The sequence below is a fragment of the Aplosporella prunicola genome (genome assembly GCF_010093885.1).
Source record: "Aplosporella prunicola CBS 121167 unplaced genomic scaffold K452scaffold_7, whole genome shotgun sequence".
Classification (NCBI taxonomy): domain Eukaryota; kingdom Fungi; phylum Ascomycota; class Dothideomycetes; order Botryosphaeriales; family Aplosporellaceae; genus Aplosporella; species Aplosporella prunicola.
Window position 1 is genome coordinate 350,456 of NW_022983535.1, and position 13,558 is coordinate 364,013.

The following is a 13,558-nucleotide window of genomic DNA, read 5'->3' on the forward strand; positions in this document are numbered from 1 at the left end:
GGAAAACTCTGACAACCGAGAAAAGAGCCATTCTCCCAACCATCAAGATTTTTTGAGGAGAAAGAAAGCTCGATGACGATGGCAGCTGAGAGAAACATTGATGCTTGGCATGCGGTTACGGATAAACGATAATACGGGCCCGCTCGGCACCCACAATCACCGGCGCCATTTTGCTGCGGCCCTCCCTCTCGAAAAGTTGGCCGCGCTGCGACGACAACCCTCGACCTTACCAACAACCGCGCACTTCCACAGTCAAAATGACCAAGCGCACGAAGAGTGAGTTTTGGCTTTCCAAATGGACTGCTTTTCAGTGTGCTAACAAGCTCTCCAGAGGTCGGCATCACCGGCAAGTACGGTACTAGGTACGAACTGCTCTCTCACCCCGTCGGCGCCGCGGAAATCGATGAACCCTCGGCGCGCCCTCCAAGAAGCCTGGACTGACCCCCGACCAGATATGGTGCCTCGCTCCGTAAGCAGGTGAAGAAGATGGAAATCACCCAGCATGCCCGCTACACCTGCACCTTCTGCGGCAAGGTCACCGTCAAGCGCCAGTCGACCGGCATCTGGAACTGCAGGTCGTGCAACAAGACCATCGCCGGTGGTGCCTACACTGTCTCGTAAGTTTTGGCGCGGCATTGGGTCGGAGTGACGGAGGGGCACGAAAAAAAGGCTAACGGTGTTACTCGCACAGGACCCCCGCCGCGGCTGCCACGAGGTCGACGATCCGCCGTCTTAGGGAGATTGCTGAGGTTTAAGGGAAAATTGCGACTTTATGATCACGGTGCCTGGGTGTTGTCTTTGTCTAGGGTTCCGTTCTTCATACGACATGCGGCGACATTACAGTCAATAGAACCCTCTAACCACGACCGAAACCTGCTTAGTCACGGGTCGGGACGAATACAAAGAATGAAGAACAACACAAATGGTATTCCTTGTTGGATTGTGAGGAGGTTGAGAAAACCATGCCCTTGCGGACGATCTACTGCGGACAGCGACGATTTCCACGTACAAGCATCCTTGGCCACGTTCCGAGGCGTTCCCTCGCTCTGGCTGTGGCCCCTTGGCGGTCATTTGGCCCTCGTAATCTAACAATCTGGAAATGACCGGCCCCAGATGCGATCTTTGAGCGGCCGCTTGGGGCCTTTTCCTAGCCCAGGCTTCCAGGACATGCTTTGTGAGGACCGTCATGGATGCGCATGAGCTCATGCCGGCTTAAAGACCACAGCCCTCGTTTCGTGGCGCGCTTGCGATGCCATTTCGGCTGGGCCTCCCCTGTCCCCGCCGCACGAGTCATACATTGTTAATCGCTGCGCAGGCACTCGAAGTCACGATGGACTCTTGTCCGACCTGCACGTGTCTCATGCCTGGTCTTTGGCGGTTAAGGCCACCCAAAGGGGAAAAGCGTCGGCTGCCTAGCGTCGTTATAATCCCCGCCGCTCGGTTGCTGCTCGACCTCTTGTCTCCATTTACCTTTCTATGCGACACCACCAAACTTCATGAATACACCAGCTTCGACCTTTGCATCGCTTTCCCTCCAAGCCCGCTTCTCATGGCCGAGACCTGCATCGTCTGCCTCGGCGACCTGCTCACTGAATCCTCCGAGTCGCCACCACCCGCCGGAGAACAAGCTCCCGCTTCTCGAAATGGCTCGCTTGAAGCTGAACAACCAGCCGTAGCCAACTCGCCCGACGCTCGACTTGACCACGCCAGCCCCGCTTCCTCTCCGACACATCCAACCCCCGAGCATGAGTGGATTGCCCACTTGCTGCCATGTGGACACAATCTGCACAACGAATGCCTCAAACCCTGGGTTGAAAGGGCGAACAGCTGCCCCATATGCCGAGCGAGCTTTCACCAGGTGGAACTTAGAACAAACATAGGAGGTGAGTTCTTGTGAAGGTTTGACGCTGGTTTGGACGCACCCACAGAGGCTGCGCGCTTACGAAGGACGGTCGCAATTAAGCTGGACCACCAACTTTCGCTTCCTATGCTCTGTGGGTGCGTTCAGGGTTCTCTTCGTGTCGCAACCCTCAAGCCCCTTCGGTTCCGAACCATGTTGACTAATCTAGTAACCTTGCAGGCTCTGTTTTGTCATCCTACGCCGTTGAAGACAAACAACAAGTCGCCGATGTGGATCCGACCATGCTTATCGAAGATGATGACTTACTCGAGCCCTCCTTTGAGCCTTGCATGGTCTGCGATGCTTTTGGTGACGAGGAGCATATGATGCTTTGTAGCAACTGCAATCACACTTGCCATGTGTTCTGCGCCGGATTGGACGAACTACCTTCGGCGATGTGGTACTGTCAAGATTGCATGGAGAATCCATTTCTTCTGGCAGAGAGCCAACGCGACAGACAACACAACCTCCCGGCTGTCAACGCTCGCCTGACTTCTCGTCAACGTACCATCCGAGATACCAGACTTAGGGCGGCGTCGCCCTGGGCACGTGTATGGCAAGAAGTAAACCGCCGTACCGGCATCGATCTGGATTTCCCCTTTGACGATGAAGTCTTAGGGCATTCCAGAGCTGAAGCGTTAGCTGATGCGCAACGCCGCGAACAAGCTGCCTATGAGCGACGTATCCAGGTAGCGGAGCAGTATGGCAGTGGCAATCGGTTTAGAGAAAGTGCTGCAGCTCTCTTAGCTCCAAGGACAAGGCCCGGTCCTCCGGCTCCTGAGTCGCAAGATGAGCTCAGAGCTTGGAACGCCTTCGAAAAAGCTAGGGAGGTCGCCTCACCTACCAATGGCAGAAGGAAGAGAAAATCCCCCACATCGTCACCTCGAGGACAATCAGCAGAGCCTGAGAGAGCTTTGAAGCGTCCCCGAACAAGGCGAGGTCCGGCTGCTACAGGCCCCTCAACCAGTGTTGCTGCTGGGCCTTCTGCCACACCAGCCACCTCTCCTGCCGAAGCATCCGCCCCTCGTCGGGATTCAAAAGATCGCGCTGTGGATGGCTCGGGCTCAAACTTCCTCCAGTCATTACTGAGAGAGGTTGAGACATCCACTCCAGCAGCCGAGCCTGCTCCAGTCCGGCAGCAGAAGGTCGCTTTAGCGTACGAGCGAGGCTCGTCACCACAGCTGTCTTCTCCTGGTGGCTCGCCAGTTGGCTCAAATGTACCGACTCCCAGGGCCATGACACCGCCTCCGCTGTTGCTTGCGCGACCTTTATCCCCCTTGCTGTCCTCTAGTATCACTCCTATCTTCCCATCTGTTGTTCCTGGTGCCCCTGAATTTGCCCCTTTCTCACCCGCTGAGGACGACGCCCGCTTCGACCATGAATACAACGGTAGCGGTGCCGAGACTGCTGAACAAAGGCCGACAAGATGCCATCACCCTTCACAGAGATCGCCTCGCACTAGTCCCCCGCATTCCAAGGACACATCTCCTTCACGTGCCAACATGTCGTACTCGGCCAAAGCAGAGATTCAACGCATGGTCAAGGCGGTTCTCAAGCCCATGTACTCAAAGCAGGAAATCGACAAGGACGAGTACACCGATATCAACATGAAGATATCGCGCAAGATGTACGATATCGTAGGTGATGCCAACAACCTAGCGGAGCAGAGGACACGGGAAAAGTGGCAGGATGTGGCCACCGACGAGGTCAAAAAGGCTGTCAAAGCGCTACGAGAGGAAGCAGCAGGTAACGGTTCTGCCAAGGAGGAACTGGTCTCTGACGCCACATCTTAAACTTGAAACTTATGGCGGGCGTTTTCTCTTTTTTCGATAACTTCTTCGGTGTTCGTACCTCTTTTTTCTTCTAATGAAAGAGCATAGCGGGCTGTCGCGCGCATTGGGCGCGGCGTTTTCTGGGATCAATATCTGGGCTGGCTGGAGGTTTTGCGGTTTTGCAGTTTTTCTTTTCTTCGCTTTTTTTGTTAGGCTAACGACACCGCACGATTAGATACCCTTTGCCCCTCCCCCTATCCCCCTTCTCTGGTCGAAGGTTTGTAGGATTCCCGGTGTGACGGGCCTGGTTTAAAAGGGACCGACTGACTTTTCGTTTTTGTCTGCTTGAGCTTGGCATACGCTGTTGACGTTCTGCACGAGCTTTGTGTTTTTCCGTTGTCCGGCGTCGTGAAACTGAATACCTAGAGATGGATGAGTGCGCTGCAAGCAGGCAAGATTTGGCTTCGGCATATGAACTTTGTTTTCTTGATGTTTATTGCATTGTCGTGAGGTTCTTTGTCAAGATCGGGATGGTTTGGCGCTGTATTTAAGGGGGGTGGGCTTGAATTCGTGCAGTGAACGTGTCCATGTGCAGATGAGGCTCTCCACTCTACCACATATGGTTGGAGAATATTTTCTTAATTTACATAACCTTCCTAGGCTGTTCATTTAGCCACAGGTGCAGTTATAAGGGGCCATCTTGGTCAATTTGTAGCGGTTGTGTAGTTGTTCTTATGTATAGTATTTCCAACCGTTAAAATCCGGGACGACTTGATACGAAGACCATTCAACGTGGGGATATAAACGTCATCAACACTATCACCACTGTAACAATGGTTGACGGACGCCTTCAAACATGCGAGCCTTTTGCATAAAAAGAAAAGGAAAGGGCTACATTCAACTACGGTTGTTGGTATAGTTTAACTCGAAAATTAAGCCAAATGCCGCGCTTGGTTACGGACTGAAACGTATCCGCGTCTCTCTAGACAAGCTTTATGAAATATTGCGCTGATACGACGCTTCTGAAGCAAAAGAGACAAAAAAGTTTTTTAAAAAAAAAAGTTTAGTAGTTAGGTACAAGAGAAAGTTAGGGTATCCGTGACTCCCGTAATGCATAATTCAAGGCATCACCTTGACTCCGTGGCCCTACGGTGGTATACAAGAAAGTAAAGAGGAACAGCCATGCTGTCTATAAGCGCTCATTTTGCAAGGAACAAGGATCATGTAAAGAAAAAGAAAGAGAAAGGAATGCTCACAAACCATCAATTTCGTCGCTCGATGTCGCGGTGTCTAGGAGGGGAAGTCTCGTCACTCCTCAAATGTTTCTTGAGACTCCTCAACGATTCGTCCGTTAAGCAGGCCTCTGCCCTCTTTCAGGCACTTTCCTTTGCGAGCCACCTCCTCGCGCAGCCACTCCAGTTTCTTGTGATCGCCTTCCTCGAAGATAAAGGCTTCGTTCCAGAAACCGCAATCGATATTGCTTGTCTCGTCGCGATACAGAACCTGCTCCCACCCTGCCTCATCAACAGGGGGGATGTTCATGTGGCCTTCAATGCCAGCAATCATGCTGGCACCGGGTGTATGATGGAAGAGCTCCGGGTTGACGCTCCAGCAGCGCAAGCCGTCACTGATGCAGGCGCGCAAGATTGTCACGTCGTAAGCATGCGCTCCGGGTCGCGGTGATTCGCTGCCAGCAAGCTCAGTCAAGAGTCGGTGCGCCGAGGCACGCGTAACACCGTATGCGAATGTGCACAGTGGAAAACGGCTGCGGTGCACCAACCGCGTGTGGTCTGTTAAGTTAAAGTTCTCCAACAGGCTTTCCGTCCACGGGTGCAGCTCTTCCAGTTCCGGCAAGCTGGGGTCATGGAAGGCAATGTGCGGCGTTTGGGTCAAGTTCTCCGGTACAACATGACCGTCTTCAAACCCAACGTCCATTCCATGGAAGTAGTCGCCGCAATGCCCCATGTAGAGTAGATCCCAATCTTTGGGATGGCCGTAGGGGTAGGATGGGTACTTGGCAGGCGGAAGAAGAGAGCGGACGGCAGACGAGACAAGAGGAACCTGGAGGGAACGTAAACGGATGTCCCAGTCGACATCGTCTTCGAGAATGATGGCTGTCTCTGCGCCAGACTTGAGGAACCTTTAAAGAAACAGTCAGCGTCGCAATTGCAATGAAGGGGTGGTTGAGTGGCACTGACTCCCGCAAGATGTGCAAGTGGCCCAGCCAGGCCAAAAGCGAGCCGCGGCCCACAGTCGAGTTCACCGGCAGACGGAAGTTCTCCTCGTCATCCAGGGTCCAATGCGGCTGAACGGGGATGGTGAGGTCGATTTCGGTGACATTGGCGGCCTGGATGAGACGCTCTCTGCGCGGCGAGTCGTCTTTGGACAGAACGTAGATGGCACCGAAGCCCAGGGTGGAGTTTGTCGGCAAGACGGCATTGACGGACGTGAGGAAGGGCGAAGCGCTGTGGAAAAGCGAAGACCAGTGAATGAACAGGAATGAGACGATGGCAAGCGCGACGAGATAGCGCAACGGGCGGCGAGGCCCGAGTGACGTAGACGATACAGACATGGTGAGATGCGGCGCGCGGCCGCTGATGCTGCGGGCGGACGCGCTCAGAAAAGGATGCTTGGACAAAGGCAGGGGGGCTCTGGGTGGCCGGTGTGCGAAGGAGCAGCAGGCATGGCCGCGTCGAGGGTTGCGTACGCGTGTGAAGGGCAGCTTAACTAAACGCCTAGTTAGGGGACCCATTTACACAGTAGGGCTGCACCGTGCATCTGCATGCAAATTGCCCGCGCGCAAGCTGCAAGGGGGCTCCGCTCCACTCTCCTTGCTGAGTCGCCGTCAAGAATGCATTTTCTAATAGATAGCACCCCATCAGTCCACGCCTGCATAAAGGTCCACCACAATGTTGACCGCCGCGACCAATATCTCCGCCGCAATCAGCACAATCACCACCCACTCCAGCAGCTCCGAGTGCGTCACCGTCAGCTGGTCCTTGAGCACCGCCAGCAGGTCCGCAATCACGTCTAGCCGCTCCGTGAGCAGCCCCACGCGCTGGTCCATCTCCAGATACGAGCGCACCGCCTGGTAAATGGGCTCCAGCTGCGGCTCCGCCCACATCAGCTCCGGCGAATCGAGCACCGAGCCCTGCAGGTGAATGTTGATGCGCAGAATGAACAGTTCGCCGATTTGCATGTTGATCTCCCGTCGCGTGAGGTCTACCTTGCCCGTTGTCGCAATCTGTGAAGGAATCTCCTTGGTTGTCTCAATCGTGTTGTCGACCAGGTCCTCGTATAGCGACGTCTGCATCACACAAAGTCAGTCCGCCGTCTACGTCGGAGAGAAACATTGTCGGCCGCTTACCTTGACGCTCTGAGACAGTGCATGGCTGATGGCCAGCTTTGTCATGTAATTCTTCTTGTCGCGCAGACTAATAAAGTCATTGTAGATGCGCGCCTGATAATCGCGCGTGTAGTAGAAATTGAAGTCTTCCGTCTGGACGTCATCCTTGCTCAGCTTCTCGTTCTCGAATTTCGCAATCTCTTTCAGAAAGCGGAGTTCTTGCTGCAGCGTCATGCCCCAAATGACAACCGTGCCATAGTTGAACAGGAAAACTTCAGGCGTATGAACATGGGTATCGAAGTCTATCGAGTCTCGACGGGAACTCTGAGAATCGCGAGAGATGTCAATCGCGTCATCATTCGTCATATGAACGGAACCTTCGCCCGCGTCTAGACTTGTGTCGCCGCCTTGCGTATGCAGGTCTATCAGGTCGCCTCGTCTCTGTTCAGTGTTGCCTTCCACCTCGACCGCACTATCCGAGTGTCTGCGTTCCACCAGTCTTGGGGGCTCTGACTCGAAGCCTTGCTGGGAGTCCACGAAGCTTTTACCATAGTTGTAGGGCGTATATATGCATTCGTCGAATAGCTTCGGCGCAGCTCCTTTGGACTTGGTCTTGCCTTTCAAATACCTCATCATGTCTTCCAAGCGGTAGGAGCTCGCAGTGCAGTATGCCGTGACTCTGGGTAGCCTCTCCCGGTCCTCTTTGCCTAGCCTTGCAGCATCACGTCTGGCTGTCGGGTCCTTAATTCTGGTGAATTGAGCGTAGACGTCCCTCCCGCTCTCCTCATCTTCCAGGTCCTCTCCCGCTTGCTCGGGATTGGGCAGCAGTTTCAACTTTTGCACATTTTTAGAGGTGCGCTGAGGGCCAATCTTTGGTTGCGGTATGCTCGGAATCATCAATGGAGCCCCCTGGCTGTTTCGTCGGCGCAGCTTGCTGTTAAGCGCAGACAGCATGGGCTGACCGCCATTCTGTTTCCGATCGAGCGGCGCGACTGGGAACTGCGACGAGGGGCGGAGCGAGGAAGAGTTCGACGGGCTGCTGGTGGAGACGTTGGGGTTGAAGGTGACGCTCCGTTGTGGTTTTGCGGGCTTGTTGGATTGCAGAAGCGGGGAGGCCTCGTCGGGCCCAGAAGCGGAAGCCATTGGCGGCGTGGATGATGCAAGCCGACTAGCTATGTCGAGGCTGAAGGACGGGGGATGGGTGGTCTGGCGGCAGGGGCCAGCAGCATGCTGGTGATTGTGAGTTGTGCTATCGGCGACACTTGGGCGTCAGGCATGGACTGTGCATTCGACTCTGATGACGTTTGGTGTCGGAGCTTTGCGCGCCCGCTACCTAGTCGACGACCTCGTCCCACGGCCAAACGCAGCAAGACGACATCCTTCCCATCATGGGCCACCTTACGACCGTTGCCACGTGCCAGGTGAGAAAAGCAATGTCTGTGACAGCCAAGCCGTGCTGTTGCTGACCGCCCGCCCAGCTCAATCAATGGGCGCTTGACTTTGAGGGCAACCTCGAGAGGATTCTCGAGTCCATCCGGCAGGCAAAGGCCGCCGGCGCTGCTCTCCGCGTCGGCCCAGAACTGGAGGTGACCGGTGCGTACGACTCCCAGCCAACCGAAGAGTATTGAGTCTGATTCTGAGCAGGCTATGGATGTCTGGATCACTTTCTCGAGTCGGACACGTTCCTGCACTCGTGGGAGATGATGGCCAAGATCCTCTCCGACCAATCATGCTATGGCATCCTGCTCGACATTGGGATGCCTGTGATGCATCGAAATGTACGCTACAATGCTCGCGCCCTCTGCTACAATGGGCAGATATTGCTCATCAGGCCCAAGTTATGGCTGGCCAATGACGGTAACTACCGTGAAATGCGTTACTTTACGCCTTGGAGTCCAGCTCGTCACGTTGAAGAGTATTATCTGCCCAGGATCATTCAGAACGTTGTTGGCAAAGTCAAGGTACCTATAGGAGACGCGGTCATCTCTACGAGGGATACTTGTCTCGGTGCAGAGACGTGCGAAGAGCTCTTCACTCCCAATCCTCCGCATTCTGGCATGAGCCTCAATGGCGTGGAGATTTTCACGAACTCTTCTGGTAGCCACCATGAGCTGCGCAAGCTTGACACCCGCGTCCAGTTGATCCTGGAGGCGACCCGTAAGGCCGGCGGTATTTACATGTATTCCAATCAGCAAGGATGTGACGGCGACCGTCTTTACTATGACGGCTGTGCCATGATTATCATCAACGGAGAAATAGTAGCACAGGGCTCTCAATTCAGCCTTAACGATGTCGAAGTAGTCACCGCCACCGTCGATCTCGAGGAAGTTCGAGCCTTCCGATACGTGCCGAGCCGTGGTCTCCAAGCAGTCCAGGCCCCAGCCTATCAACGAATCGAGGTTGATTTCAGCTTGTCAAGAGAGGGTGGGCTTTTGAACCCAAGCATTGGACCATCTCCCGTCCGCAAACCGTTCTACCATGCCCCGGAGGCTGAGATAGCTCTCGGCCCCGCCTGTTGGCTCTGGGACTACGTCCGACGCAGTCATCAGGCTGGTTTCTTCATACCGTTGTCTGGCGGCATTGACTCTTGTGCCACTTCAGTCATTGTTTACTCGATGTGCAGATTGGCAGTGCAAGCTATCGAAGATGGTAATGAGCAGGTCATCAAGGACGCTCGCGCTATTTGTGGCGAACCTGAGGACTCTGAATGGAAACCCTCGACTCCACAAGAGCTGTGCGGTCGGATGTTCCATACCTGTTACATGGGCAGCGTGAATTCTTCGGCAGAAACCCGCAATCGCGCCAAAGATCTCGCCAAGGATATCGGAGCATACCACACTGACTTGAACATCGATACGGTTTCAGACGCACTCACGAAGCTCTTTTCCACCGTCACTGGCTTTGTCCCGAAGTTTCGAATCCATGGTGGTAGCAACACTGAGAATTTGGCACTGCAGAATATTCAGGCCAGACTTCGGATGGTAATTGCCTATCTGTTTGCCCAGATGCTTCCTCTTGTCAGGGGCCGGAAAGCCCCTGGAAGCTTGCTCGTTCTCGGATCCGCAAACGTAGACGAGTCCCTGCGCGGATATCTCACCAAATATGACTGCAGTAGCGCCGATATCAACCCTATCGGTGCTATCTCCAAGACCGATCTTAAAAAGTTCATCAAGTGGGCCGGAAAAAAGTTCGATCTGCCTATTTTGGAGGACTTCATCAATGCCACGCCAACGGCTGAACTCGAACCCATTACCAAGGGTAACTCTCGTCCGGGCTACTTCGAGAAGCGGAAGACTGACGCGTCACAGATTACGTTCAATCCGACGAGGCTGACATGGGAATGACATGCAAGTGGCTTTAACGTGAGCTCGGGACGACCGCATGCTGACTTATCTATCACAGACGACGAGCTCTCGGTTTTTGGCCGACTCCGCAAGGTGCACAAGCTCGGACCGTACGGCATGTTTGAAAAGCTGCTGCACGATTGGAACGACAGAATGGGGCCAAGGCAGGTGTACGAGAAGGTCAGAAGGTTCTATTGGTATTATGCGATCAACCGGCACAAGATGACGACCATCACGCCTGCCTACCACGCAGAGGCATACTCTCCCGATGACAATAGGTAAGCCGCGTGGAGTCGGCACCGACGAGAAGGAGAAACCAGCTCAGCTAACCGTGGTTGTGTGGCAGGTTTGATCTTCGTCCATTTTTGTACCCGGTGTTCAGTAAGTGACCTGAAGTACGTGGACGTGGGTCTTGAAGACTAACGCGCCCCGCTCGCAGGCTGGCCTTATAAGAAGATTGAGGAGGCCCTGAAAAGGCACGAGGAGGGGCAGGCGACGAAGGAGCTCAAAGGCGAGTAGGGCGATTGCGACTAGCGACGGAAGCGGCGGTGGTGAGGCACTTGAGGGTCTAGATCAGCAGTTGAGGTGAGCCGGTGAGGCTGAAGGGAATTCCGATCAGCAAGGCACAGGCGGCCATAGCGTTATTGCTGTTGCAGGATGGCTGGGGCGGCCGTTGGCCAAGCTTCGCATGCAGCGAGCGTGGGCACGTCATTGCAGGGGGCGGGCGAGGATCGATGCCGCATGTGGCGGGGACGCTGGCCAATGACGCTGGGGGCGGCCCGCTGCACGCTCGACTTTTGGCCGGTCGGGCGCTTCGGTACAACGCAACCTGCTTGAACCGCCGGCCTCAGGGTTAACTAGCTAGGCTTTATTGATGCCTCCTCCCCGCAGCCGCGTTTCTTCGCATTGAACCTCCATCATGGCTCCCTTTGTCTCGCTGCTCCTGCTCTGCGCCCTCTTGCTGTCGCTCGTCCACGCCGCCTTGCTGCGTAAGTCTCGCTTCGCGCTCCATTGAAAGCGCCGCGCCGCTGACCATCCCATGCTAGCTTCTCCATCCTCCGTTGCAATTCTCAGCAGCAGCACTATCACCACCGCCCCCGCCAGCAGCACCACCACCGCCGCCAGCGTCACCAGCACTAGCTCCGTCGTACGCTTTCCCGTTCTGCAGAAATACTGTTTCGAGGAGCAAGAGGACCACTGCGTCGCCGTCTGGCGCGACAGCAACACAAAGACTTTTCCCCCTGCTCATCTCCGCCGAGATGCGAGCACAGTGACCACCGCCACGTCTTTTGTGATGGCAACCACACCGGCAGCAACCTCTGAAATGTTGACGACCACTGTCGCCGCGTCATCGACGCCGTCAGCGACCAGAGCGGAAGCGTCACCGTCGTCGTCGCAAACTTCGGAAGCGGCAGCCGCACCGGCTTCGAAAATGGGCGCTGGGCCGGTCCTTGCGCTCATACTGGGTCTTGGGGTGCTTGTTCTATGGGGCTGAAGGGCGCTTTCTGGGGTGAATGAAAATCACGACCATATGTACTTAATGATAGATACCCATTCGCAAGTGAGGTGAGAGCGCATCAGTGTTTTGTGTTTTGGGTCGTGTTGCCATGTCCTGTGAGATGCAACTGGTGCAACTGCAACCGTGACCTACCCCGGTAATTGCCTTTTTTCGCGATCGAGCTTCAGCTCCGCCCGCACCACCAACCACCATCACCATCCACCTGCGTCCACCGCAGACCATTACAACAACCACCGCAACGCACCCCTCCACACATCTCTCGCCCTGTTGCTTGACCTCTCTTTGCCCGCTTCAAGCACTTGCGCATTTCCATCATGGTAAAGGCTCCCGCCCGCGCGTCGTTCGTACCCGCGCTGACCCAGCTCGCAGGCTCGTAATTCAGAAAAAGCGCAGTCGATGCTGTTCCGCTTCCGGGCTGCCCAAGCCGCGGACTTGGGCATTCTGGACATATCGCGTACCCGTCGCCCGAAGATGATCACGTCCATTGACTCGATCCCGACATGCGAGAAATGGCGCGGCCAGGTGCTGAAGGAAATATCGCGCAAAGTTTCAAAAATTCAGGACGAAGCGCTCTCAGACTTTCAGATTAGGGACCTGAACGACGAGATCAACAAGCTCATGCGTGAGAAGCATATGTGGGAAGTGCAAATCCGGAATCTCGGCGGTCCAAATTACATGCGCGGTGGGCGCGTTGTGGATGAAGACGGAAGAGAAATACCAGGCGGCGGGAAGGGATACAGGTACGTCGTATCCTCTTTCGACGCATCATGTATTGCTGGAAGCTTTGGGTTCCGGTGCCACTAACAGGGTTTGTGCTAATGTGTATCCACTCGCAGGTATTTTGGTCGCGCGCGCGAACTGCCAGGCGTCAAGGAGCTGTTCGAAGCAGCACACGCACCGCCACCGTCCGCTGAAGCGGAGAGGGAGAAGCGCGCCGAGATCCGTCGTAATGTGGATGCTGCATACTACGGTTACAACTTGGACGAGGAGGACGGCACACTGCTTGCCTACGAGAAGCAGAAGGAAGACGAAGCCTTCAGGAACCTGCTAGCACAAGACGACGCTATAGGAGCAGACAACATCAAGCGACAGAAGAGCGACGTAGAATGGCAAGAATTGCCGGGTGATGCGGGAGACGGTATCGGATGGACGTTGCCCACGCTTGACGAAGTACAAGAGGAATTGGTAGAAAGAAGACGGCGCAAACTGCTGGACAAGCTTGGTTAATCAGTGGTCAGCAACGAACGCCTTCCGGTAGGACAAGGATTGAGCTCATGTTTGGAGCATCTAGAATAATACCCAAAAGCGGACTTGATAATCACGGGGCACAAGCGCTACGTCTTTGTACCTAGTAGAGTTTCTCCTTAAAATAGTCATTTTAATAATGTCGCCTTGAAACTCAAATTGATTCTTCTCGCAAACGAAATCATATTGTACGCAGGACAGAAATTTTCCCACTGTTATGTCAAATACTGCCTGCTGTGCGAAGCACGAAGAAGCACTGGGTATCACTCCAGCTTAGACCAGCTTAGACGCCGATCTTCCCACCTTCTCGACGAAGGACATGGAACAAAACACCGACTCCCTTTTCCACTTTAATACCGGCGTTTATTGATCTGCCGGTTGTTCGTTCTACGCGAAACTATCGGCTTCTAAACTAAAGAACCTTTATTCCTT

The 13,558-nt window shown here is 54.7% G+C and overlaps 7 protein-coding genes across 7 annotated transcripts; 5 read left to right on the forward strand and 2 right to left on the reverse strand.

Annotated features, from left to right (window-relative positions):
• The first annotated feature begins 198 nt into the window (after positions 1 to 198).
• K452DRAFT_285272 (uncharacterized protein) lies at positions 199 to 811 on the forward strand. The gene is made up of 4 exons (XM_033540085.1): positions 199 to 276; positions 332 to 362; positions 453 to 617; positions 692 to 811. The coding sequence occupies exons 1-4, from the start codon at positions 258 to 260 to the stop codon at positions 753 to 755; spliced, it is 279 nt and encodes a 92-aa protein (XP_033399774.1). The 5' UTR covers positions 199 to 257; the 3' UTR covers positions 756 to 811.
• Positions 812 to 1,486: 675 nt separating this feature from the next.
• K452DRAFT_285274 (uncharacterized protein) lies at positions 1,487 to 3,709 on the forward strand. Its single transcript, XM_033540086.1, has 2 exons — positions 1,487 to 1,883; positions 2,081 to 3,709. The coding sequence occupies exons 1-2, from the start codon at positions 1,550 to 1,552 to the stop codon at positions 3,691 to 3,693; spliced, it is 1,947 nt and encodes a 648-aa protein (XP_033399775.1). The 5' UTR covers positions 1,487 to 1,549; the 3' UTR covers positions 3,694 to 3,709.
• An 851-nt stretch (positions 3,710 to 4,560) lies between these two features.
• K452DRAFT_357003 (glycosyltransferase family 25 protein) lies at positions 4,561 to 6,355 on the reverse strand. The gene is made up of 2 exons (XM_033546085.1): positions 5,871 to 6,355; positions 4,561 to 5,812 (listed from the first exon to the last, which is right to left on the reverse strand). The coding sequence occupies exons 1-2, from the start codon at positions 6,242 to 6,244 to the stop codon at positions 4,981 to 4,983; spliced, it is 1,206 nt and encodes a 401-aa protein (XP_033399776.1). The 5' UTR covers positions 6,245 to 6,355; the 3' UTR covers positions 4,561 to 4,980.
• A 130-nt stretch (positions 6,356 to 6,485) lies between these two features.
• On the reverse strand, positions 6,486 to 8,304 carry K452DRAFT_316823 (uncharacterized protein). The gene is made up of 2 exons (XM_033544005.1): positions 7,040 to 8,304; positions 6,486 to 6,979 (listed from the first exon to the last, which is right to left on the reverse strand). The coding sequence occupies exons 1-2, from the start codon at positions 8,159 to 8,161 to the stop codon at positions 6,551 to 6,553; spliced, it is 1,551 nt and encodes a 516-aa protein (XP_033399777.1). The 5' UTR covers positions 8,162 to 8,304; the 3' UTR covers positions 6,486 to 6,550.
• A 58-nt stretch (positions 8,305 to 8,362) lies between these two features.
• Positions 8,363 to 10,780, forward strand: K452DRAFT_316825 (uncharacterized protein). Its single transcript, XM_033544006.1, has 6 exons — positions 8,363 to 8,439; positions 8,497 to 8,611; positions 8,663 to 10,276; positions 10,327 to 10,365; positions 10,421 to 10,640; positions 10,709 to 10,780. Exons 1-6 carry the CDS (start codon positions 8,407 to 8,409, stop codon positions 10,749 to 10,751), a joined length of 2,064 nt encoding a protein of 687 aa, XP_033399778.1. The 5' UTR covers positions 8,363 to 8,406; the 3' UTR covers positions 10,752 to 10,780.
• Positions 10,781 to 11,281: 501 nt separating this feature from the next.
• K452DRAFT_306699 (uncharacterized protein) lies at positions 11,282 to 11,857 on the forward strand (the record flags this gene model as incomplete). The annotated part of the gene is made up of 2 exons (XM_033543009.1): positions 11,282 to 11,351; positions 11,409 to 11,857. 2 exons carry the CDS (start codon positions 11,282 to 11,284, stop codon positions 11,855 to 11,857), a joined length of 519 nt encoding a protein of 172 aa, XP_033399779.1.
• A 229-nt stretch (positions 11,858 to 12,086) lies between these two features.
• On the forward strand, positions 12,087 to 13,299 carry K452DRAFT_246215 (uncharacterized protein). Its single transcript, XM_033538008.1, has 3 exons — positions 12,087 to 12,198; positions 12,251 to 12,621; positions 12,718 to 13,299. Exons 1-3 carry the CDS (start codon positions 12,196 to 12,198, stop codon positions 13,106 to 13,108), a joined length of 765 nt encoding a protein of 254 aa, XP_033399780.1. The 5' UTR covers positions 12,087 to 12,195; the 3' UTR covers positions 13,109 to 13,299.
• Positions 13,300 to 13,558: the final 259 nt, after the last annotated feature.

Excerpts from the sequence above, each read along its gene's own strand:
- K452DRAFT_285272 (XM_033540085.1), top strand. Across the intron at positions 363-452 it reads ACCGGCAAGTACGGTACTAG|ATATGGTGCCTCGCTCCGTA; the intron begins GTACGAACTGCT and ends ACCCCCGACCAG. Across the intron at positions 618-691 it reads GGTGGTGCCTACACTGTCTC|GACCCCCGCCGCGGCTGCCA; the intron begins GTAAGTTTTGGC and ends TTACTCGCACAG.
- K452DRAFT_285274 (XM_033540086.1), top strand. The coding sequence starts at position 1,550 with ATGGCCGAGACCTGCATCGTCTGCCTCGGCGACCTGCTCACTGAATCC. Across the intron at positions 1,884-2,080 it reads ACTTAGAACAAACATAGGAG|GCTCTGTTTTGTCATCCTAC; the intron begins GTGAGTTCTTGT and ends GTAACCTTGCAG.
- K452DRAFT_357003 (XM_033546085.1), bottom strand. The coding sequence starts at position 6,244 with ATGTCTGTATCGTCTACGTCACTCGGGCCTCGCCGCCCGTTGCGCTAT. Across the intron at positions 5,813-5,870 it reads CACTTGCACATCTTGCGGGA|GTTCCTCAAGTCTGGCGCAG; the intron begins GTCAGTGCCACT and ends GTTTCTTTAAAG.
- K452DRAFT_316823 (XM_033544005.1), bottom strand. The coding sequence starts at position 8,161 with ATGGCTTCCGCTTCTGGGCCCGACGAGGCCTCCCCGCTTCTGCAATCC. Across the intron at positions 6,980-7,039 it reads CACTGTCTCAGAGCGTCAAG|ACGTCGCTATACGAGGACCT; the intron begins GTAAGCGGCCGA and ends TGTGTGATGCAG.
- K452DRAFT_316825 (XM_033544006.1), top strand. The coding sequence starts at position 8,407 with ATGGGCCACCTTACGACCGTTGCCACGTGCCAG. Across the intron at positions 10,366-10,420 it reads GGCTGACATGGGAATGACAT|ACGACGAGCTCTCGGTTTTT; the intron begins GCAAGTGGCTTT and ends TATCTATCACAG. Across the intron at positions 10,641-10,708 it reads TACTCTCCCGATGACAATAG|GTTTGATCTTCGTCCATTTT; the intron begins GTAAGCCGCGTG and ends GTTGTGTGGCAG.
- K452DRAFT_246215 (XM_033538008.1), top strand. Across the intron at positions 12,622-12,717 it reads GGCGGCGGGAAGGGATACAG|GTATTTTGGTCGCGCGCGCG; the intron begins GTACGTCGTATC and ends ATCCACTCGCAG.